This window comes from Bombina bombina, chromosome 2 (genome assembly GCF_027579735.1).
Source record: "Bombina bombina isolate aBomBom1 chromosome 2, aBomBom1.pri, whole genome shotgun sequence".
Classification (NCBI taxonomy): Eukaryota; Metazoa; Chordata; class Amphibia; order Anura; family Bombinatoridae; genus Bombina; species Bombina bombina.
Window position 1 is genome coordinate 430,293,282 of NC_069500.1, and position 27,038 is coordinate 430,320,319.

The following is a 27,038-nucleotide window of genomic DNA, read 5'->3' on the forward strand; positions in this document are numbered from 1 at the left end:
AATAAAGGGATGCACAATACAATATTGAGCTAAATAGTAACTCATACTCTGTTAATACTTACTATATATATCTCAATAGCTACTCCACAGGTAGCGCAGATATCCCCCGTCCTAGACCCAACATAAAAAATCATTTCTCGTATTCCCCTATCCGTGTCCCACCAACTCACTACCTCTTCTTCATTCTCTTACCCTTAGATAAAACACGTCTACAACGGAGGCCCAATCTCCTCCCCCCCCACTCTCTTTCTTTCTCTTTTTCTTCTCCAAAAGCAGCTTTGGCCTGCTGACTTTCCCAATCTTTCTATCCTCTCACTAGGTCCAAAAGTGACCACTTCAAATGCTAAGTTCCTCCTTAAATATCCATAAGCTATGTAAGGTTCAAGAGTAACCTTCCTTATCAACTGAGGAACCCATTATGGAATATAATATAAATATAAAAATGAGGTTCAAGATGATTACCCATATAGACCCACTGTAATACTTTCGCTTTACCCTGAAATGTACCTGTTTGTTATATGCTATGTTATTTATATTGCATGGTATTTCATATCGGTTGTACTATTCTCATAACCTCAATAAAAAATATTATCTAAAAAAAAAAATAATGCATTCTGGCTACTTCATAATGCCACCCGGCTACTTAATAATGCCTCCCGACTACTTCATGCCACCGGCAACTTTATAATGCCACCCGGTTACTTCATAATGCCACCCGGCTACTTCATAATGCCACCTGGTTACTTAATAATGCCTCCCAGCTACTTCATAATGCCACCCGTTTACTTCATAATGCCACCGGCTACTTCTTAATGCCAGCGGCTACTTCATAATGCCACCTGGTTACATAATAATGCCTCCCAGCTACTTCATAATATCACCCGTTTACTTCATAATGCCAGCGGCAACTTCATAATGCCTCCCAGCTACTTAATAATGCTTCCCAGCTACTTACTAATGCCACCGGCTACATCATAATGGCACCCGGCTACTTCATGCCACTGGCAACTTCATAATGCCACCCGGTAACTTCATAATGCCACCCGGCTATTTCATAATGCCACCTGGCTACTTCATAATGCCTCCCGGCTACTTAATAATGCCACCAACTACTTAATAGTGACAATGGGCAACTTCATAATGCCACCCAGTTACTTCATAATGCCACCCAGTTACTTCATAATGCCACCCAGTTACTTCATAATGCTACCGGCTACTTAATAATGACTCCCAGTTACTTCATAATCCCACCGGCTACTTAATTATGCCACCCAGCTAGTTTATAATGTCACCCGGCTACTACATAATTCCACCCGGTTACTTCATATTGCTACCCGGCTACTTCATAATGCCACCTGGCTACTTCATAATGCCAGTCGGCTACTTTATGACTCCGGCTACTTCATAATGTCTCAAGGCTACTACATAATGTCACCCGGTTACTTCATAATGCCACCTGGTTACTTCATATTGCCCCCCGGCTACTTCATAATGCCACCCGGCTACTTCATTATGCCTCCTCGCTACTTCATAATACCACCCAGCTACTTCATAATACAGTACCTTCCGGCTGCTTCATAATGCCACCCGGCTACTTCATAATGCCACCCAGCTACTTCATAATGCCTTCCGGCTACTTCATAATGTCACCCGGCTACTACATAATTCCACCCGGTTACTTCATATTGCTACTCGGCTACTTCATAATGCCACCTGGCTACTTCATAATGCCAGTCGGCTACTTTATGACTCCGGTTACTTCATAATGTCTCAAGGCTACTACATAATGCCACCCGGCTACTTCATAATACCACCGGCTACTTCATAATGTCACCTGGTTACTTCATATTGCCCCCCAGCTACTTCATAATGCCACCCGGCTACTTCATTATGCCTCCTGGCTACTTCATAATAACACCCAGCTACTTCATAATACCTTCCGGCTGCTTCATAATGCCACCCGGCTACTTCATAATGCCACCCGCTATTTCATTATGCCACCCGGCTACTTCATAATGCCATCCGGCTACTTCATAACATTTTCTGTGGAGAACACACCGTGTCCCACCAACTCACTACCTCTTCTTCATTCTCTTACCCTTAGATAAAACACGTCTACAACGGAGGCCCAATCTCCTCCCCCCCCACTCTCTTTCTTTCTCTTTTTCTTCTCCAAAAGCAGCTTTGGCCTGCTGACTTTCCCAATCTTTCTATCCTCTCACTAGGTCCAAAAGTGACCACTTCAAATGCTAAGTTCCTCCTTAAATATCCATAAGCTATGTAAGGTTCAAGAGTAACCTTCCTTATCAACTGAGGAACCCATTATGGAATATAATATAAATATAAAAATGAGGTTCAAGATGATTACCCATATAGACCCACTGTAATACTTTCGCTTTACCCTGAAATGTACCTGTTTGTTATATGCTATGTTATTTATATTGCATGGTATTTCATATCGGTTGTACTATTCTCATAACCTCAATAAAAAATATTATCTAAAAAAAAAAATAATGCATTCTGGCTACTTAATAATGCCACCGGCTACTTCATAATGCCACCCGGCTACTTAATAATGCCTCCCGACTACTTCATGCCACCGGCAACTTTATAATGCCACCCGGTTACTTCATAATGCCACCCGGCTACTTCATAATGCCACCTGGTTACTTAATAATGCCTCCCAGCTACTTCATAATGCCACCCGTTTACTTCATAATGCCACCGGCTACTTCTTAATGCCAGCGGCTACTTCATAATGCCACCTGGTTACATAATAATGCCTCCCAGCTACTTCATAATATCACCCGTTTACTTCATAATGCCAGCGGCAACTTCATAATGCCTCCCAGCTACTTAATAATGCTTCCCAGCTACTTACTAATGCCACCGGCTACATCATAATGGCACCCGGCTACTTCATGCCACTGGCAACTTCATAATGCCACCCGGTAACTTCATAATGCCACCCGGCTATTTCATAATGCCACCTGGCTACTTCATAATGCCTCCCGGCTACTTAATAATGCCACCAACTACTTAATAGTGACAATGGGCAACTTCATAATGCCACCCAGTTACTTCATAATGCCACCCAGTTACTTCATAATGCCACCCAGTTACTTCATAATGCTACCGGCTACTTAATAATGACTCCCAGTTACTTCATAATCCCACCGGCTACTTAATTATGCCACCCAGCTAGTTTATAATGTCACCCGGCTACTACATAATTCCACCCGGTTACTTCATATTGCTACCCGGCTACTTCATAATGCCACCTGGCTACTTCATAATGCCAGTCGGCTACTTTATGACTCCGGCTACTTCATAATGTCTCAAGGCTACTACATAATGTCACCCGGTTACTTCATAATGCCACCTGGTTACTTCATATTGCCCCCCGGCTACTTCATAATGCCACCCGGCTACTTCATTATGCCTCCTGGCTACTTCATAATACCACCCAGCTACTTCATAATACAGTACCTTCCGGCTGCTTCATAATGCCACCCGGCTACTTCATAATGCCACCCAGCTACTTCATAATGCCTTCCGGCTACTTCATAATGTCACCCGGCTACTACATAATTCCACCCGGTTACTTCATATTGCTACCCGGCTACTTCATAATGCCACCTGGCTACTTCATAATGCCAGTCGGCTACTTTATGACTCCGGTTACTTCATAATGTCTCAAGGCTACTACATAATGCCACCCGGCTACTTCATAATACCACCGGCTACTTCATAATGTCACCTGGTTACTTCATATTGCCCCCCAGCTACTTCATAATGCCACCCGGCTACTTCATTATGCCTCCTGGCTACTTCATAATAACACCCAGCTACTTCATAATACCTTCCGGCTGCTTCATAATGCCACCCGGCTACTTCATAATGCCACCCGCTATTTCATTATGCCACCCGGCTACTTCATAATGCCATCCGGCTACTTCATAACATTTTCTGTGGAGAACACAGAAAGGTTTTTTCACTAAGGGACATAAACGTGCAAAAAGAAGATGATCTAATATGTTAGACCATTTTATTTTATGACTGCACTACTGTTTGCATATAACGATGTGCCTAACCCCTGTAAAAGCGATTACACAGTTAAACTCAGCTCCACAGGAGCAATGAACTACTAGGATGTACAGTAACTAAACACATTGGGTGAGCCAATGAAAAGAGGCATATGTGTGTAGCCTCCAATCAAATGCATTGCTGTTCTGAAGATAACTTTAACTGTTTAACTCAATTTTGCAGGGGTTAACCACATAGATATAAACACATTAGAGCATGTTCTTTTCATGGGATTAAACGGACAGTCTACTCCAGAATTTCTGTTGTTTAAAAAGATAGATAATCTTTTTATTACCCATTCCCCAATTTTGCATAACCAATACGGTAATATTAATATACTTTTTACCTCTGTGATTACCTTTTATCTAAGCTTCTGCAGACTAACCCCTTATTTCTGTTCTTTTGACAGACTTGCATTTTAGACAAGCAGTGCTGACTCATAAATAACTCCACAGGAGTGAGCACACTGTTATCTATATGGCACACATGAACCAGCACTGTCTAGCTGTGAAAAACTGTCAAAATGCACTGAGATAAGAGGAAGATTAGCATATGGGATTATCTAGGTTTAGCTTTTAACAAAGAACACCAAAGGAACAAAGCAAATTTGATGATATAGTAAATTGGAAAGTTGTTTAAAATTGCATACTCTATCTGAATCTTGAAAGTTTAATTTTGACTTGCATAATTAACACATTGAAACATCTACACATATGCTTGTAATTATAAAGGTATATTGTAATGATTATATTTAATTTAAGTAAAAGTTTCATATTTTAAAAGTGCAATTTGAAAAGTTTTTTTTAACTTTTTATTAAACCAAATAAAATGTGCTTAGTTAGTTAAACATTTTTAGAGGGACATTGTACTGTTAATTTGTTTTCTCCTTAAGGTGTTTCCAATTACTTGAAATACAAGCTACAGAGTATATGTTTGTGAAATTGCTCCTTTAGGTATATTTTTGTATATGACATAGCTCAGCTGTATCTGCCAATTGAAACCACAGCTCAATTAAGGGCCAGATTACGAGTGATATAGTGGTCTCAAGGTTAAAGGGAAGGTAACTTATCTTCTGAGCGGGTCTTGGATTTTAAAAGCGCTTTGTGGGCGTGGCTGTCTAATCACAGCACGCCCAATCGTGCCATTCAAATGAATGTAGCTCGCTCCTGCTCTGGTTTTGGACAATCCCTCTGAGGAATAAGGAGTAAAGACTAACCTTTGAAACGTGTAATTGTATCCATTTGAGCGCAGAACATGTTGATGCTAACTTTATCTGAATCACCTATTATTCATAGCCGACTAGGACCCTATTTGCATTTCTGTCTTTCCTGACATATCGGCTCCTGTGACTGTTTTATGTGTATTATATACCTCATACTGTTTGAGGGTGCACAATGTAAGTGTGTTTTTTCTTGTATATATTCTAATGAAAGATACAGTTTTACACTATTGGTTCACTTCTACTATTTATTTGAGTGCCTTTTGTTGAATGGGAGGATATAAGGAGAATTAACCTTGGCTACTACCAACAACACACTCCAGGAGGAGGCTGACTACTTCTCCAACAGTTCAAAGGGAACAAGTACAGCGGAGGTCTCTCCCTCACAGAAGCGGCTACTTTTACCTCATTAGATTGCGGTAATTTCTGGTAAGGGGAATACCTCCACTATTTTCATTTTACGGACTTAATGAATTATCCTTATTTACACTTGGAAGATCCATTTGTTTACTTGTCTTAGTATAAATACTTTAGCGCTGCCTTTTCTTTGATGTATATACTTTGATGTATATATATATATATATATATATATATATATACATACTGTATATGCATTGGGGCCCTTTGCAGTCAAGAAACTAAAACCTTTTAAATCATATTTATGTAATAATTATATTTAATAAAGTAATATACTGTAAATATTTCACATTCCAATGTTCTGCACATAGCAGAATATGTACTATGTATTTTTAAAAAGACATTCATATCTATTTATCTATATATATATATATATATATATCTTTATATATCTATACCTATATATAATTCTCTATATAAATTTAGATATAGATATATATTGTACCAAAATAGGATATATGTAGAAATATGCATTTATGAATAAAAAGAACAAATTCTACTATGTGAAGAACATTGGAACGTGAAACATTAATATTTTCATGTTGGGTTAGCCCACTTGAGAATATGTGATGGGGTTTGCGCGAGAGTAGGGTGTAAGTTTTTTTCCTACTTCAATGGGGGAATATGTAAATGCGGTCACAATATTCCAAGTTTGGCTTTTTGCTCGAATTGGGTTAGCGCGCAAGCAAAAACTTTTTACTTTCAACTTGTAATACAAGCGCTACCCAAGGTGTGCAAAAAGCTTACTTCTAGCGATCTCCACGTTTTTTGGCCCTTAATAGGCTGAGATTACAGGGAGACCAGACATCAGTAGCTTATCTCTATATATTTAAACAAAATTATCCTTATCTTATATCTCACTGTATACACAGTGAGACCAATACTTAGGGCCCAGTTCTCTAAAGCTCTCAGGTCTGGAATGATTTAGTGCTGTGAGGCCCCTCAGGGATTGTTTTAAAAGCAATGTTTACCTTGGGAACTGTGTATCTCACTATGGGGAATTTACTCATAGGGGCCGAATTATCAAGGCTCGCCGGAAACAGCAGTTACATTGTATCATGTCCGCTTGCACTTTTATAAATAGGCCCCATAGTCTTAATGTGAGAGACGCTTATTTTACAATATAATACAATAGTACAAATAGTAACATCTAGAGAATGTACAGTAAAACTGAATATACATATGCATAATTTGTCTATTTTCTGTAAACACGCTTTATAGACAGCCCCCACTGCATACCTTACAGCGAATCATGTCCGCTCAACCTTTGTTAAATCTACCCCTAAGTGCTATTGCATTGTCTTTTATCATGCATTTGTTGATTGTGCAAATCTACTGTAGTTGCTGGTCCTTTAAGTTAATAAATGAACTATAAAGCATTATAAAATTAAAAAAATGTTCATTTTGACTTTAATGTCCTTGAATGAAATGTTAACATGTAATTGGTGACATTATGATAGGGGATAAAACGAGATGTATACAAGATATATAAACTATTTAATTATTCCTACTACCTCTTATTACATAAAAGACATGGAATGCAAGAGAATCACATTCACATTAAAAAGACGTACTCAATTTGAACTCTCCCCACCAGCTGTTACAGATGAACAAAGTAGTGCACAGGCAGATGGTGGTGAGCATGATGTAGAGGGGAAAGGGCAGGTTCTAAATGTTGAACACACACATATATATATATACAGTATATATATATATATATATATATATATATATATATATATATATATATATATATATATATATCTATGTTATTATTGCTTGGAGTAGCCATGTTAGTCCAGTGATTTAGATTAGAATTGCAGTAAGTAGTGTTACCTTTTTATTGGGCCCATAACGTATTATAAAATACAAGATACCTTTCTTCTTCAGGTGTGATGCAAGTTACTCATCTCTAAATAATTTTATATTGTTTATCTTTCTGTGCACATTGCATGAATGCAAAGTCCAAGGTGAAGGTGTGAATTACACACACTGTGGTTTTGTAATGAAGCTGTGGGCAGTGAGAGGCTATTACAAGCCTGAGCTTACAAACATATTCCCACAGGACAGAGGTTCAGGCTGTCCATAGTAAGCCCAAACTGGTGAGTCAGTGGCATTTGCCAAGATGCAATAAAACACCTTTAAATGGAAATTCAGAGAACCAGAGGGTGGCATACTGGTAGAAAATTGGCAGAGAGGGTTATCTCCTTTCTATTTTGGTTGGAAAAGCTTCTCTTTAACAGCAGTTGGTATTAAGTTGAGCTTCATTATCCTTTCTTTCTGAAGAATTTCCTTCAAGATCTGAAAAAGCAATAAAATAAATGTTTTTGAATGGCAATTGCTGCTTTAGTCTTTATAATGTGTAATAACTAATTGCTCATACAGTGCAATGTTTACCTTTCTCAATTGTGTTTAATTATTAAACTGAGTGTAAATAACACTCCTGCTTCCTGATGCTAGAGTGGTCAGTTATACATAAGGCAAATCTCTTGCCCTCCCCCCTTCAGATAGGAAAAAATATATCCCACATACGTATAAGGGTCCCAGCTCCGATCTGGGCTTTGCTGTCATGTTGCTGATCCAGCTCTGTTTTCATAGATCGTTCAAAGGACAACGCTGCAACTCGGAAAAAAAACTCTTTCACGTGCTCCCCTAGGGCAGAAAAAATACAATGATGTGTAGTTGTGAACAGTCACCAATGTATATTTATGTATTCATGCACCCTAGGTGTCAGGGTTTCCTCTCATATTACCTGTCAGTAATCACTATCCCTTTAATTCTCTGCTCACCTTATCCTCTCCACCCTATTTAAGGTTGCCTCCCACTTCACAAAGTGCTTAGTATTGAAGTTATACCTCTCATACACTACAAGCCAACTTCTGCTCTGTACTGAGTTTCCTAACAGACGGATTCACGCAACTAGATCAATCTACCAAAGTGAAGACTGTTCACATTTCCTACGATTCAGCATTTGGTAAAACTATATTATGTTATTTATCCACAGCGCCCTTTAACACTTTGTCATTTTCTTTTGCTCCGGATTACACTGCTTCGGCAGTCAGCTGGGATACAATTACGCTCATGCAAGCCACGAGGCTGTGACGTCACACGCCAACTTCAGCACAGTCGGACTACACAGCGCTCTATAACGATACATTGTATCACTCAGCTCTCTCAAACGAATAGTTTCTCCGGTAAGCCTAATCTTCATAATTAATTCTGCTGTGGTATGCTGCAACAATATTTCAGTCCTATTCAGTTCTTAAGCTAATTGGACAATATTCAACATTGATATATTCCTATAATACTTTATTTTTATTTTTTCCAATCACACCTCATTTAATTAATTGTTGCACTAACTATTGAATATTCTTTATAGTTGTTGTGCATCATATTCTATTTTTGTTTTTACCTATTTTTCTTTATTCTGACCTCTGGGGTGTAAAACCGATTTCCCTGCTGCATTCCCTCAGTGCATTCCTCTGCACATGAGGCAGCTATAGGGTAATACTATTTACACCACCATTATAGAAATCACAGCTTGGTGTTACAATTGAAGATACATCCTGTCATTGTATTTTTCAGTAACTTTCTGCTACACTAATATACATCTATTTTGTCTCGGCAATTGAGGTCTAACCATTGATACTAAAAAATTATTTCCTTTTCTTCAGATTTGCATACGGGTGTGACAGAATACTAAGCCCTAAAGTAATATGGACCCAGCTGAGACCAACCCACACATAATTGCCCTTCAACAAAGGGTTGATTTATTAACTGATGGTCTCAATTCCCTTAAAACAGAGAATGAGACTATAAAAGCTTATATTAGGGATGTGGTTGACAAAAGAATTTCTGGCTCTGAGCCCCAAGTTAGTCCCCCAGAAAAATTCCATGGGGATAGATCCCAGTATAGAGAATTCAAAAACGCATGCTTGCTTATGTTTGCATTAAAACCTCATACCTATCCTACTGATAGGGTGAGGGTTCTTACTACGATATCATACTTAAGGGGTGAACCCCGTACTTGGGCGAATACATTCTTTGAGAACAATGAAGAAATCTTAAACTCATTAGAGAATTTTTTCACTGCTATGGGTCAGCTGTATGAGGACCCATACAAACAGCTTACTGCAGAAACAGCCATGAGAGGATTAAGACAGAAAAAGAGGGTTGTAGAAGACTACATCACCGAATTCAAGAAATGGGCAAAAGATTCACAGTGGAACAACTTATCATTGCGGAACCAGTTTAGATTGGGTTTGTCTGACCCTATTAAAGATGAACTTTCACGAATAGATCTACCTTCTACACTAGAAGATTTGATGACCCTGTCCATCACCATAGATAGACGCCTCCGGGAAAGGCAGCAAGAGAGGTCTTCACATGATTTCTCTTACAAAAAACAAGTCACTACCTCACATACTACTTCCTCTACTAAAATCTTGGCTGAACCTATGGATATAGGATTCGTAAAAGGTCCTCTTTCTCCCCAAGAGAAACTCAGACGACGCAACTTAAATCTCTGCCTATATTGTGCTTCTGACGATCACACAGTAAAAGATTGTCCATCCCTTCTCAGACAGAACAAGGGTAAGATTTCATACCAGCCATTTTGTTGTACTACCCAGGTACAAACTCATTCTTATTTAACACTGTCTCTTCTCTTACAGTGGGAACAACAGCGGGCCAGCGCATCCGCGATAGTTGATTCTGGAGCCACTGCTTCATACATAGATAAGGAGTATGTCACTGTAAATAAAATACCGCTAACCCAGAAAAAGTCTCCTGTTTTTCTTAGGGGAATAGATGGTAGAGAAATCACCACTGGTCCTGTGGTTTATGAAACTGTACCCCTCCTGGTGAGTACCACTGACCACCATAGAGAATTTATTACTTTTGATGTAATCTGTTCACCTGTTTCCCCTGTGGTTCTGGGTATTCAATGGCTTAAAACTCACAATCCAACTATAAACTGGTTTAACAACTCACTGACTTTCTCTTCTCCTTACTGTATTAACAACTGTTTTCCGGTCACTATACTACAGACAACCGAAGTGTCACCTGAAAACCTTGTACCTGATGTGTACAAAGAGTACATTGATGTTTTTAGTAAGACAGAAAGTGAAAACCTACCCCCTCATCGTAAATACGATTGTCCCATTGATATCATCCCAGGATCTGAAATACCTTGTGGGCATATATTCCCTCTGTCGAACCCTGAACTTCTGCATTTAAAAGCTTACATCCATGAAAATCTAAAAAAAGGCTTCATTCGCCCCTCTACTTCTCCCGCAGGTGCGGGGATATTTTTTGTGAAAAATAAAGACGGTTCACTAAGACCCATAATCGACTATAGAAAATTAAATCAGATTACCATAAAAAATAGGTACCCTTTACCGTTGATTCCGGAGCTCATAGAGAGACTTGAAGGGGCCAAATACTTCACTAAATTAGACCTAAGGGGGGCTTACAACCTAATCCGAATAAGATCTGGGGATGAATGGTTGACGGCGTTTCGAACTCGTTATGGATTGTTCGAATACGTCGTCATGCCATTTGGGTTATGTAATGCCCCTGCTACTTTTCAGCATCTTATCAACGACGTATTCAGAGATATCCTGGATGTTTACATCGTCATCTACCTGGATGATATACTGGTATACTCCAAGTCCTTATCTGAACATATTACTCATGTTAAACAAGTTCTCTCCAGACTTAGAAGTAACCATCTATACGCAAAGGCTGAAAAATGTATATTCAATTCGCAGTCTATCTCATTCCTAGGTTACGAAATTTCCCCAGCAGGCATTCGTATGGAGGACAACAAAATCAATACAATTCTACAGTGGCCCATCCCTAAAACAAAAAAACAAGTACAAAGTTTTATGGGATTTGCCAACTTTTATCGAAAGTTTATAAAAAATTTCTCCAAGCTCACAGTTCCACTTACTTCATTAACAAAATCTAATAGTACTTTCAAATGGTCCTCTGATGCTCAAAAAGCATTTGACTTCCTCAAGGAAAAATTAACCACTGCTCCCATCCTCCGCTTCCCTGACCCAAAGTATCAATTTGTCCTGGAAGTCGATGCATCCAACTATGCAGTAGGCGCAATCTTGTCTCAGAGGGAAGATTTGAAAAAACCCCTACACCCTGTCGCCTATTACTCACGAACCCTGAATTTGGCTGAACAAAACTATCCCATCGGGGATAAAGAGTTACTTGCTATAAAGCTATCTTTGGAACATTGGCGACACCTGTTGGAAGGGACTGCTATTCCTATTCTAATTTATACCGACCATAGGAATTTACAGTACCTAAAGTCTACTAGGACCTTATCTGCTAGACAAGTCCGCTGGAATCTATTCCTATCAAGGTTTAATTACCTAATTACTTTTCGCCCATCTGGAAAAAATCAGAAGGCGGATGCCCTCTCTCGTATGCCAGTGGACAAACCTTTACCATCCCTTCAACAATCTCTTATCCCACCTCAAAATTTTCTCTGTTTCACCACAAACTCCATGCCTATCCTAAAAACTGAACAAAGAAAGGATAAAACAAAGGCGAAGCTTGATCTTATCATCAAACCCGATGGCTGTTACTACTTCAACTCTAAATTATACATCCCACCTACTCTCAGATCTACTCTCCTCCATTCTGTACATGACTCTGTACTCGCTGGGCATCCTGGCATTACTAAGACTTTAGAATTAGTTAACAGAAACTATTGGTGGCCTCATATGACCACTGACATAAAAAACCATGTTCAAACTTGTGGTACATGTATAGTTTCAAAAAAGGAAAAACAGCCCCCCTATGGTTTGCTACTTTCTCTACCTACACCAAACAGGCCATGGTCTGACATTGCACTTGATTTTATTGTTGACCTGCCTCTTTCCTCAAAAAATACCACCATTCTTGTTGTTGTGGATTTGTTCACAAAAATGTGTCATTTTATTCCATATAACAAACTACCTACTGCTATGGAGACTATCCGTTTACTTATTTCCAATGTGATCAAATACCATGGTATACCCTCTACTATCCTTTCCGATCGAGGCACACAATTCTCCAGCAAGTTATGGTCGCAATTCTGTAAAATATTCAACATTGACAGAAAACTTACTACTGCGTATCATCCACAAACAAATGGACAGACGGAAAGATGTAATCAGTGGCTTGAGCAATTCTTGAGAGCATTCTGTTCTACACAACAAGATCATTGGTCTGAACTTTTACCTTATGCCGAATTCTGTTATAATAATACGTTACATGCCTCTACCAATCAAACCCCGTTCTTTGCAAACTATGGTTTTCACCCTTCTTTTCAGTTGTTACCTACCTCACAGTCTCTCTCTCCCAGCATTTCAGAATTATCTGACTCCATCTCCTCTAATTTCAAATCTATCGAATCCTCCATAAAACGGGCCAAAGACATACAAAAACATTACTATGACAAACACAGAAGAACTCCTCCAGTCTACCAAATAGGCGATTTAGTATGGCTTTCTACAAAAAACTTGAGATTGAATACTCCATCTAGAAAACTCTCCCCTCTTTTCGTTGGACCATATCCAGTTGAGAAAGTGATCAATCCAAATGCTGTTCGACTCAAGTTACCTGATACAATAAAGATTCACCCAACATTTCACGTCTCCCTACTAAAACCGTATAGGGAGGTTAGACGTAACTCAAATCAACGGTCTACTCCTACCATTACCATTGATCCAAATGTCGAGTATGAAATAAGATCTATTCTCGACTCCCGCCTGTACAGAGGAGCTCTACAATACCTCATCAGCTGGAAGGGCTACTCCAAGGAGGAAGACTCTTGGGAACCTGCTAGCAACATTTCAGCACCTCGTCTGGTTTCCAGTTTTCATCAAAGAAACCCTGATCGCCCAGGACCATGAGCCCCTGGAGTTGCTCATTAGATGGGGGATTCTGTCAGGGTTTCCTCTCATATTACCTGTCAGTAATCACTATCCCTTTAATTCTCTGCTCACCTTATCCTCTCCACCCTATTTAAGGTTGCCTCCCACTTCACAAAGTGCTTAGTATTGAAGTTATACCTCTCATACACTACAAGCCAACTTCTGCTCTGTACTGAGTTTCCTAACAGACGGATTCACGCAACTAGATCAATCTACCAAAGTGAAGACTGTTCACATTTCCTACGATTCAGCATTTGGTAAAACTATATTATGTTATTTATCCACAGCACCCTTTAACACTTTGTCATTTTCTTTTGCTCCGGATTACACTGCTTCGGCAGTCAGCTGGGATACAATTACGCTCATGCAAGCCACGAGGCTGTGACGTCACACGCCAACTTCAGCACAGTCGGACTACACAGCGCTCTATAACGATACATTGTATCACTCAGCTCTCTCAAACGAATAGTTTCTCCGGTAAGCCTAATCTTCATAATTAATTCTGCTGTGGTATGCTGCAACAATATTTCAGTCCTATTCAGTTCTTAAGCTAATTGGACAATATTCAACATTGATATATTCCTATAATACTTTATTTTTATTTTTTCCAATCACACCTCATTTAATTAATTGTTGCACTAACTATTGAATATTCTTTATAGTTGTTGTGCATCATATTCTATTTTTGTTTTTACCTATTTTTCTTTATTCTGACCTCTGGGGTGTAAAACCGATTTCCCTGCTGCATTCCCTCAGTGCATTCCTCTGCACATGAGGCAGCTATAGGGTAATACTATTTACACCACCATTATAGAAATCACAGCTTGGTGTTACAATTGAAGATACATCCTGTCATTGTATTTTTCAGTAACTTTCTGCTACACTAATATACATCTATTTTGTCTCGGCAATTGAGGTCTAACCATTGATACTAAAAAATTATTTCCTTTTCTTCAGATTTGCATACGGGTGTGACACTAGGTTTGTAATGTTTGCTAGAAATAATATTAGACATAGTAATTACCATAATTAATACTGTAATCAAACATCAACTACCTCATATCACACTACTCTACATATCCCCATTCACAACCATGCAGAATGTTGGTTCATTTCAGCTATATATATTTGGATACAATTTAGGTGTATGTGTATATGGAGGTTTTTTGTCAATAAAACACAAGGAATCAGTGAGAATAGCACAAGCTTGGTGTTCACCAAGGATGGTTGTAGACCAGTGTTTCTCAACTTCAGTTCTAAAGCAACCCTAACAGGCCAGATTTTCATATCTTTACTACAGCACAGGTTAAATCATCAGATGGTGGGTGAGAGTTTAGCAGCCATGGTTACTGATCAGTTGCTTATTTCATCAGAGCTCTAGTACAGGGGTACTTGAGGACAGGAGTTAATGAAATACTGTTCTAGACTATAAAACTGGCGCTGCCAACAAAAGTTGCCACAAAGCTATATAACAGGGGTGACAAGGGGCACTAAGAGGGGGAATCACCACTTACTTTTACCCTTTCCCCCACTGACACGTATGATTGTTGACACATTTGAGAATGGGGATGAACTATATTAAATAATGACTGTGTGCACAATTCCCCCAGCACACATTAGAACTGCCAATGGATATATTACTTTAATAAATAGAATTTCTGAAATGTATGACCCGTCGTTTGCTATTTGCACTGCCAATTTAAAAATTGGACACACACACACATATATTATTTCCCCACTGATTTTGTTAATGACCTAGATCCGATAAAAAACCCAAATTCACATTTGTGTTTAACTTCCTGTGGGCTTACCTGTTTTTGCTGATACAGACCAATATTCCGCCTGCATCTGATTTGCATACTGCAAGGCATCATGCTCTGTTCGGTCACATTCTGCATCAGACTGTAAGAAAAAGAAACTGTACATTTAGGGGAAGGAGAAAGTGAGGAAGGGATGTATGACAGTCATAGAAAAATAACCTCTCTCTCTTTAAATATCTATATCTATCAAAATGTATGCTTACCTGATAAATTCTTTTCTTTCAGGATGATGAGAGTCTACTGGGTCTTGACATATGGGATATAATTCCCACAACTAGAAGGAGGCAAAGAACCCCAACAACAAGAGTTTTAATCAATCCCACCTCCTAGCACCACTCAGTTTAATCTATAGCTAAGCAGAAAAAAGGAGACAGATAGGTAGGAAAGACAAAAGTAGGGTCTATAGAGGTGCAAATAAAAAACTGCCACTAAAAATAAAAGGGCGGGGGCCTGTGGACTTTCATCATCCTAAAATAATTTATCAGGTAAGCATAAATTTTGTTTTCTTTCATAAGATAATGAAAGCCCACAGAGCCGTCAAGGATCAAAAACTGGATTTTCCTCAGCCAGGAAAAGGATTGTCTTGTTGACAAATCAAATCCAGAACAATCTGCTGATCCAAATATAGATAATTCCTAGTCTACTGTTAGAGCATGGTCAGTTAAATGAAAGTGAGCAAATAGAACTGCATCTGAAGCTGCTACCATGAGGTCCACTACTTCCATGAACAGAACCACAATTGCAGAAACAATGCGTTGGGAAGAGAACAAGCTTTCTACAGTTTTTTGCTTAGGGAATATCGCATTGCCACTGAGTCTATTAAGACTCCCAGAAAAGACACCCTAGAAGTAGGAGATGTTTGGATAAAAAGAGGGGGGCGGAGCCTATAGCTGTTGCGACAAGACATGTTTGTGGAAAGCTCATAGATTTAATAAGACTCTTAGAGGATATTTTTGAAAGTTTTATTACAGTTTTCAGCTGAGGTGCCTTGAGAAGTGTCGGAGGAGTCTGAGGGCTCAAAACTTGAAAACGGACCTGTTTACTGTATTATGTTCCTCAGCTAAACAGCAGGGGGTCTTGAGGCTTGAGGGCCTACACCGTGAGTCTGACTGCCTGTATCATTTGTGCTGCCACACATATTCCCCCCAGGACTCTGGTTTATTGCGCCATATATATTAAGCTGGCTGTATTTCTGTACATCTCCTAAAATTATATCTATCTATTGTGACAATGAAGAGGATACCTAATATTTTCCAACAAATTCTGAAGACTTTGAGAAAAAGTTTTTGCGAATTGCTAGATGAGACATTCCATACCCAGCACACCTCTAGATGCGTGGAGGTGGAACACTTAGATGTCATGCCTTAAACTATAGATGTAAAAACTCTGGACTGACCTGTTCCAGGAGCAGAAGCTTTCTGAACCAGTACCTTTGACAGTATGCATTCATGCTGAGCGGCTGACAGTGATGACTGAGCGTGGATCGGCTCAAACAGAACTTGAAGAAGATGAGCATGTGGATTGTCAGGGAATAGGTGAGTGACATTATGTAATATATATTTACATATATACATATATGATGTAGAGAAAGAATTAATTTGTATGTGAAAATATGGCTAATGTAAGTTGCATTAAATTCTGAAATCAAAATTTAACCCAAACCAGTTGCCAGTTGAATACACATAGGTTATCTGAAAAACACAAAAAGAGAAGACAGTTGTCTCAAATTAAATTAGGTCACTTCAAAGAAACTTTTGATCACTGCCTGGTTAATGTGTAATAAGATTTCCTATTAGATCACCGGAATCCCTGTAGTCAGAGAGACCGGAAGTCTGCAGTTTGAGATACATTTCCAGGATGGCCAGGAAATGTAAATGTCTATCATCTAAGTGTTAATTATTCCATACTGAGTTAAATATACAAAATCCTAGACTCCTCGTCTGAGTTAAAGGTATTTAAGAAAGTCTTTTAAAACCTGTGTATTTTGAAAGCATAAGAATTAAAATTTTAAGTTTAACATATCCATAATTGGCATATATATGCAAAATATACTCAGGATTGGGTGAATGTACCAATATGTAAATGGTTCTGGGAGATGTGTCTAGCGCCTAATATACCTTTAATATGAAGGGAAATAAATATATAACTGTATATTTAAAATGTATAACATCTTCTTTGTTTTTCAGACATCTAATATACAAATGAGGTTCTAAATATGACTGGTATATATTGGTATATAAATGCCTATGTAATTTGTGCTGTGAATTATATCATATGTTTTTATACACTCAGCATTGGAGATGTACTAGATATGAAATTATATGATTCTATCAAAATCAAATAATAGTATAACTAATTATCTGCTGATATACAAATAAAGTCAACTATAAATAAATCTATATTATTATACCCTTTATCTCCTAATATAAATATGTCTTTTAAATACATTTTTCTAAAGATATTATAAGTAGAATTGCATGGAAGCATACATCAGATAGGTATATTCATTAATATGTTTATTATACATATATATATATATATATATATATATATATAGATCTAGAATACCCCATGCCTAGTCTTAAAATGTGCATGCTCAGTTAAAAATAGGCACATATATGTTGACCAGATAGTTTAGTAATACTAGGGAATAATAAGTGTATTAAATATACGTTTTAAAAATATATAAGGGAATATATTTTCCCTGTAGCTGAAAAATGGAACTACACTCCAGTTGCCTGTTGCCCCCTCTGGTGTCCAATATGAGAATTGCAGCCAAAGGTATTCAATTGGGAAATTGAAAGACCAGTGGATTAGCCAATGAAAGCTAAGGGCGTAATCAGAGATTTTTCCATTGGGTGATTTAGAATTGAAAGTGGAATCAATCACGGGCAAAAAGACTATGCAAAGAAGGGGACACAAAAAAACACACTTTGGTTTGGGGCCTGGTTTGGAATAGCTCTCTGTGCTTGTGATACCCTGTTTGCAAAAATACCTTCACGTATAACTTTGGAAAACTGATTAAAAAAGCTGAACTCTCATATTGGCCACTTACCCCCTATTTGTGCTATAAGGTAGTGGGTACTCATTTTGTGGTTACATTTTTAACAGGTAATGTGTACTCACTTTTCTATTTCTATAACCTATGCATTTATTTTAACTGGACCTGTACATTTATGCTATGTGGGACTTTGCTCTTTATTACAGTAGAAAGTACCTTATTTAAAATGTTTGTTAATAGACACTAATTAACCCTATAAATTACAAGTGACCTTATACTGTGGTAATGAGCAGCTATACTAGCCCTTTATGATGTGAGGGACAAGGACACCTTTTTATCTTTCTATATATTTAGTATAACAATTTAGAGTTAATAAGAATTTGTTTTTTGGTAACTATATTGTCTTGCAGCATATTAATCCTACTGAGTTAAATTGAACAATATCATGCAGTGTTTTTCTAGAGTATACCTTTAAGTACTTTCTTTTATGGTTTTTCTGGCTATATGAACAGAGCTCCAGATTGATCCTATCTCACTGGTTTGTTTCTCTAGACTTTTTCTGATATGGATCTGTTTATATATAATGTCCTCCAGCAAGTTTTCTCTTTATATATATTTTATGTTTTAAAATAGAATTGAACTAATAGATATGATATTACTTACACAGTTTAGCTATAATAAACTTTATCAATCTCCAAGGTCTAGTAAAACTGATGGCTAAGGTCCAAGGGGTTTATTTATTAATGTGCGTACGGACATGATCCGCTATAGCGAACCATGTCCGCCACACATCGATAAATACCGACGCTGTATTTATCATTGCACCAGCAGTTCTTGTGAACTGCTGGTGCAATACCGCCCCCTGCAGATTTGCGGCCAATTGGCTGCTAGCAGGGGGTGTCAATAAGCCCGATCGTACATGATTGGGCGGATTGCTATACGCCGTCTCAGAGGCAGTGTATGAGTTTAGGAGCAGCGGTCTTAAGACCGCTGCTTCTTAACTCCTGTTTCCGGCGAACCTGAAGGCTTGTGCGGAAACAAGGGGAACAGGGACCATTCTGCCCTTGTTAAATAGACCCCCATGAGAGACCTTAAAATATGTTGGAGGTCGAAAACAGAGAGCTTTATGGCTTACATTTATTTCTATAGTTCAGATAATTAATGGGTAATCTGCAGACTTTCGATATGCAGGTAATAATGCAATTTTATGGTTCAACTGACCAAGAGCTATAATGGCATTTTTTGTATCTTTATTTTTTTTTTACCTATGTTTATATGTACTTGTAACTTTGTTTTACCATTGGTGAGCAGATGCTACTTTGAGAACCTGCAGTTTGATCTATAATGTCTGAGTTGTATTTTATCCTTCATGTACAATTGGTCAAGATTTCAGTTATTATATGTCATCTCCTAAGCCTATATGTACCTGTAACTTGTGAACATTGTCTCTCAATAAAAACTATTTAAAAAAAAAAAAAAAAAAAAAAAAGAGAAATTTCTTAAAATAGAGAAGTAGTCTTAAGAAATATATCTTCTAGGTATGGAACACCTTAAAATGCCCTGAGCTCTGATCACTGCCAATAAAGCCCCCAAAACCTTTGAAGAATGTGTGGGACTATGGCAAGACAAAATGGAAGGGCAACAAACTGATATTTTTTTCTTGAGAAAAGAAAATCTTAGGAACCGATAATATTCCAAGAAAATGTAAATATAAAGGCATGTTTTCCTTCAGGACAAATGTGCACAAACATTGGTCCTGAGAAAAAAGGTTAAAATTGTGCGAATTGTATCCATCTTGAAGGTAGGTACCCTCAGAAACACGTTTAAGGTAATCAAAATAGCTCTGAAAGTTCCTTCCTTCTTGGGAACTATAAAAAAGGTTGGAATACAAACCTTGTCCCTGTTCCGACAAGGGTACGTGGATAAAACACTCCCATGCTTTCTAAATCCTGAGCATATTGGATAAAGGCAGCCGCCTTCAACAGATTCTTTGGGACTAGAGACAGAAGGAATTGTCCTTGATGAAGTATGGATCAAAATCCTATCCTCTAACCCAAGGATATAATGTTTAAAACCCAAGGGTCCTGAACAGAACTAGACCAGGCCTCCTGAAAAGGACTCAATATGTCCCCTAAAAGACCAGAGTCTGGTTTAGGGACTGTACCCTCTTTCAGATTTGGAATTGGCACTAGATTTCTAGTTCTGCTTAGCCTTAGCCCCAAATGATCCTGGTAACCATGCAGGTTATGATGAGTTTGTCTTCTGAAAAGGAGGAAGCATTCAATCTCTTTGAATGAAAACCAGATCCGAAACCTCCCTGAAAGGGAAAATATATGTCCTTGGACACTATGGGGCCAATTTACCAAAGTGGAAGCGGACAAGATACGATGTAGTGTATAATGTCCGCCGTACATCGATAAATGCCGACATCATACGCTGTCGGCATTTATCATTGCACAAGCAGTTCTTATGAACTGCTTCTGCAATGCCACCCCCTGCAGATTTGTGGCCAATCGGCCTCTAGCAGGGGGTGTCAATTAGCCCAATTGTATAGGATCGGGTGGATTGATGTCTTTAGACCGCTGCGTCATAACTGCTGTTTCCGGCAAGCCTGAAGGCTCGCTCGGAAACAGGGGCATCAAGATCCATTCAGATTTTTATAATTCGGCCCCTATGTCAGCATAAAGGCTCTCCTTGTCAGGACTGCAAGAGACATATTCTTGACATTAATATTGATAATGTCCGTGGCTGTGACACAAATGATAAGAAATCACACAATAGAGATGCAACATACAATTATGCATATTTAAATATTGTTATTGCATGATATAAAACATGTTCTGTCTATATATATTCAGTATATTATGTGTGTTTCTGCATATACGCGAAAACCAGCATACACTAAAGTACAAGATGACTCATGCTAGTCTATAATGTATCTGCAAATATATACACTTCTGTAACAGACACTTGTAATGCACAAATAAAATTATAGTAAGTTTATCCAAAGGATTAGAAAATGTTGCTGTTGACTCAGACATTTTTGAATACATAACATAATAATAAGGACATTTACACAGAACAAATACAGTTAAATTACATAGTAATATACTGTAAATGTTTTTAGTGTAATAAGGGTAGTAATTGACTAACACCCAAATGCATCATGGCTTGTATATTCAAGCTGAGTCCACAGAATTGATCCTGGAAGTCTCTGCTAAACCTTCTTGTGTCTAACCTGTGAGCCATTTTAGGTCTCTTATTTTAGGGGCAAGTGTATTTCAGTCTTATAAAAGCTTAGAAATATAACAATATGAGAAGTTTAAGAAAATTCCATATTGCAGAAAATAAAGACTCATCCCCTTCCAGGGACAGAAACCGCTGCTTCAAAAATGACGTCCACTGCAGAGATTATGTAAACATGCTGTTTAGCATTTAAAGTCTTCATTCCAAAGCTTTAAAAATAATGTATTAGGTGTTATTTATGACAATTTTGAGAGGGGCCTGGAACCTAACCCCCTCACTTCCCATTGATTTACATTATAAATTGGGTTTCATTTTACAACGGTTTTGATTTACAACCATTCCTCCTGGAACCTAACCCCGGCGTAAACTGAGGGCTACCTGTATATATATATATATATATATATATATATATATATATATATATATATATATATATATGTTTTTATTTATACACTATATGGCCAAATGTATGTGGATGTGGACACCCCTACTAACTAAAGATTATTTAGTTCAGGTATTTCAGCCACACCCTTTGTTAACAGGTGCATACAATCCGGCACATAGCCATGAAATATCTATAGACAAACATTGGTAGTACAATAGGTACGCCAGTTCAAGGGTTAATATGGAAGTGGAACACCCCACTCCCACCAACTTTAAAACCCCAAAACTGCCTAGTGAAGTTTTTTTATTTTAAAAAAATGCTACTTTTCTTTTAAATAAAAAACTATAATGCCCTCTATTTTGAGGGCATTTGGGGCACTTTTAGAAAATTAACCAGAGATCGGATCTCTGGTTAATTTTCTGAGCGCTAATTGCTACTGTGAGCTAGCGGTAGCAATAACCAGCCACTTGTAATGTCTGGTTAATTATCGCGCTCCCGCAATTGGGCAAATTTGCCCGTTTGTAGGAGTGCGATAATTTTGCTCTCCTCTTGTAATCTAGCCCAAGAGCGGAGAACAAGTAGGTGGACTTAAAACCAAGGTTCAGCTAGAGACAAACATCTAAATAACATAATACACATTCAGGAAAAGAAAACAAAGGATACTATACACATATGTATACATAGTAAACATATGCTCATATACATACAGGTACTGATACACATGCATGAACATAGCCTTACAAATATACAAGTACATAAAGTGAGTGAATTATGAGCAAACTATTATATGTTCAAGTGTGTATTTATATTTTTATTCCTGGGTGTTTTTGAGAAGCATGATGTTTAGGTTTTGAATGGATAGTCAGTCTGCCAGTGTTTAACTGGAACACAACATTTGATTTAATTATCTTGGAAGGTTCATTTGTGGCTGCAGGTTTTGGCTTGTGCCCCAATATAACATCTGTGTGACATTCAGTGGATTGCATCATACATAGCACACGTGCACTTTTGATCCTATTGTATATTTTGTTATGACGAATAGCTGTGCTGTTTTCATATATATGGTACAGTACAAATCCCATTTATCTCTTCTTTCTGTTTGGCATCACAGCTTGCATTCTTATGTGGGTAAAGCAATTCCAGGCCTTTGACAGACCCTCAACCGGTTAATCTTTCAGGCCATCCTATGATCAGAAACAACATTGCAGAATCACTTTGTTCAGGGCCACTTGCAATAGCAGAAGCTATGTAGCTGATAACTATTGAGGTTCAGGGTGTTTGGTTACAAACTACAGGTGTAAAAATTTGCAGAAACAACATATATGGATTATCATGCACCAGACGTCAGGAGTACCCTAAGGAGGTGAGTTATCAAGATCCGAAAAACAGGTTTGCCGGAAACAGTAGTTATGAAGCAGCGGTCTAAAGACTAAAAAACCAGATATGTGAGTGCGCTCAGAGGCTCTACCAAATGATTACTTAAAAGATAGCCTAATTATCAAATTGAGAACTATCAACTCAAAACATAAATAATCGCTTAAGATTAGCAAATATATAAAACAAATTTATTACGTGTCTAATATAGTACATTTAAAAAAATAATATACATACAATACATATGATTGGTAAGGTGCACCTTATAAAATTGAAAATTAAAAAACAATCAAATGATACATAAAGATAGAATTGCATATGCAGAATAGTATTATCTTAAGATAATGTGTATATAGATGGAGATGCTGCTATAAATTGTTGGTTCATGCACTTATATAAGTGTCCAGAAAGTGACCGTAGTCAGCACCACTGTTCCTTTAATGCAAATAATACAGTTCGATTTCTCTTTGTTTGTTTTTTAATTGAATCACTTCAAATTGTACAAGTGATAGCGTCTAAGTGTTTTCACTGAAACTGTGATGACCTTAGAGACCGGAGGGGTTTACTCACCAGAATCCGAAAGCGTGTATCTTTCTGACCGCTTTCTCCGACCTGCTATCCTGCAGCGTGCAGTTGGCATTCAGGCAGCCGTTGACAATCCTCTGACGTATTCTCGTCACGTGTCTGCCCAAATAGCCAATCCAGCAGTCAGATTATCGGTGTTCTTTCAAACCCACTCCGTAATTCCGATTCTTGTATAGATGAACTTTTCCAGTGTTGTATAAACACTTATCGCTCTTACTTTTCACCTCCACACTAATGCCCAGGATAGTGTAAGGCTAGGAATTTGGATCACATATATTTCAATGGGTAAAAAGTTCAAAGTAGTTCATTCACAATGTGTTCATAGAGAGCTGGCCAGCTACACAGGACTGCTTAACATCAACGCGTTTCAGCTGGAGGCTTTTTTCAAGATAAGCCTGTGTACTTCCTCTTTGCCTTTTTATATCCAGTGATTTAAAGCCACAGTATTGTACCTTGACTTGCTTTTTGTGTTTTCAGTGGTTTCACATAGCTGTGTCTATTAGTAGCAAACTCCATGAGATTTGATAGTATAACAGACTTTCCATCTGTTAATATACTCTATATGTACATATTAGTATTCATAGGATTTAAAGAACTCTCATAAAATTTAAAAGAGAAAAGAAAAAACAAGATAAAAAAGTGATAGTATGTTTTTATATATATTCAACCAAAAAATCTAAAATTATATTTCTGAGCAGCTTCATTATAGAGCTAGAAACTCTTTAGTGTAATTTGCATTATTACAGCACAGTAACAATAACTAAAGTGCTAAAATGTCCCTATTGTCGTTTTATTAAAACTCTTACCAAACCTAACCATAAATTGGGAGTTAAAGCGAACACTTATTCTTCCATTATAACCTAGGTATGGCTAAAAATATATGTTTTAATTTTATTTTTATTTTTATTTGGAAAATCTTTCTAAAGGACTACTATAGAATTACATCTGGAGATCTTACAGAAAGTATTTTAAATTGCTAAACAATTTTTTATTTATTTTTTATTTTAAAGATATATATTATATTAAAAACTTTTTACTAATTTTAAAAACTTAAGTATTTTTTAAAATTATAATAAACTATTTCAATGTTCAATAAAAAATATATAATATCAAATCTAAAAATACAAAATACCTTAAAATTCATGTTGTGACACTATAAAAAGGGGTTTAAATTCAACTCTGCATTAAGTCCTAATGGATCTAGAGTTTTAAAAGAAAAAACAAACAGTTTTTTGTTTAAATCTCCACCTCTCCAGTCACGTGTGATTTTCTTAATCCCCCAGTATTTTAAACCTTTAGGGTTTTGGTCATGCATCTCTTTAAAATGTTTTGAGAGCAAATGCCCCTCGAACCCATGTTCTATATTTAAGAGATGTTCCCTAATTCGGTCCCTCAGCATGCGTGAGGTCTCGCCTAAGTACTGTTTCTTGCACGGGCATTCAATAAGATACACTACATTTCGATCTGAACATTTTATGAGGTCCCTTATTTTGTATTCCTTATTGGTTACTGTTGACTTAACATTTTTTGTTTTGCAACTATATTTACAAGCTTTGCAGTGTATGCATGGGAAATAACCCTCTAGTTTATTCCCCCGTAGGTCTATATCTATAGTTACACTTCTTTTGGGGTTAAAAGTGCTAGGTGCAAGTATATTTTTTAAATTCCTTGTTTTTTTAAAAACCATTCTGGGTTTTTCTGTAAGTGATTCCCCAATGAAAGGGTCTCTCTGTAATAAATGCCAGTGTTTGTTCAAGACTGTTCGAAGTTTATTGTGACTGGTACTATAATCCGTTATAAACGGTACATCTATTGAGGTATTGATAAATTCTTGGTTTTTTTTTTCTTTCAATGTTTTTTCTTTAAGTAGCTCAAATTGAGTTTTTTCTTTTGCTTTATTTTTTGCTGTTTTCACAAAACTCATATTATATCCTTTGTTTCTAAATTTTGTTTCTAGGGTTCTTGCTTGTTCCTCAAAATTCTCTAGCGTGCTACAATTTTTTCTCACTCTTAAAAATTGGTTCATTGGTATATTATCTAGCCATTTCTTATAATGGCAGCTCTTTTTATGGATATAGTTGTTTGAATCCACTTGTTTAAAGTGGGTTTTGGTTAATATTTCATTATTATTAATTCTTATGTCTAAATCTAAGAAATTAATATTTGTTGCACTTATTTCATAAGTAAGGTCTATACCAAATCTATTGTTCTTAAAATCTTCAATAAAAATCTTTAAAAGTTCCTCATCCCCCATCCAAATAATGATAATATCGTCGATGAAACGACGATAGAGCACCAAATTCGCCTCCCAGTGGGAACCATGTATCAATTCCTCTTCTATAAGTCCCATTAATAAATTTGCGTAACTGGGGGCAAATTTGGTGCCCATCGCCGTTCCCTTGGTTTGCATATAAAATTGATTATTGAAACTGAAATAGTTATTCGTTAAAATAAATTTAATACTTTCCAGTAGGAAGTCTATCTGCTCAATTGGTAATTCTCCTCCTTTCAATAAAAAATGTTCTACTGCTTCTAAACCAAAAATGTGTTGTAAAAAAGACCGCTGCTCCATAACTTGTCCTCTGCCTCTGAGGCTGCGGTCTTTAATCCGCCCGATCCTATACGATCAGGCAGATTGACACCCCCTGCTAGCGGCCAATTGGCCGCAAATTAACAGGGGGCGGCATTGCACAAGCAGTTCACAAGAACTGCTTGTGCAATGATAAATCGATGTGCGGCGGACATGATACGCTACATTGTATCATGTCTGCTCGCACTTTGGTAAATTGACCCCATACTCTTCATCTGATTCAAGGATCCAAAATGATCTTGCAGTAGGCACACATCTTGTGCAAATCAAAGCAGTTTACCTTCTAGAGACAAGCAATTGTTATACAGATTATCTATATCCCCAGGAGGTTTCTCTGGGAGTATGGAACCCCAACAAAACATCATTTGACTCAGTAAA

At 37.5% G+C, this 27,038-nt stretch overlaps 1 protein-coding gene across 1 annotated transcript in view; it reads right to left on the bottom strand.

The window, feature by feature from the left end:
- Positions 1-7,549: 7,549 nt before the first annotated feature.
- Positions 7,550-27,038, bottom strand: part of RAB36 (RAB36, member RAS oncogene family) — a 54,495-nt gene continuing 35,006 nt past the window's right edge. Inside the window, exons 8-10 of the mRNA XM_053701994.1 lie at positions 15,471-15,561; positions 8,255-8,374; positions 7,550-8,023 (exon numbers count right to left, since the gene is read on the bottom strand). Of these exons, the coding sequence (XP_053557969.1) occupies positions 7,959-8,023; positions 8,255-8,374; positions 15,471-15,561 (276 nt within the window). The 3' untranslated portion in view covers positions 7,550-7,958. The remainder of the gene's footprint in view (positions 8,024-8,254; positions 8,375-15,470; positions 15,562-27,038) is intronic.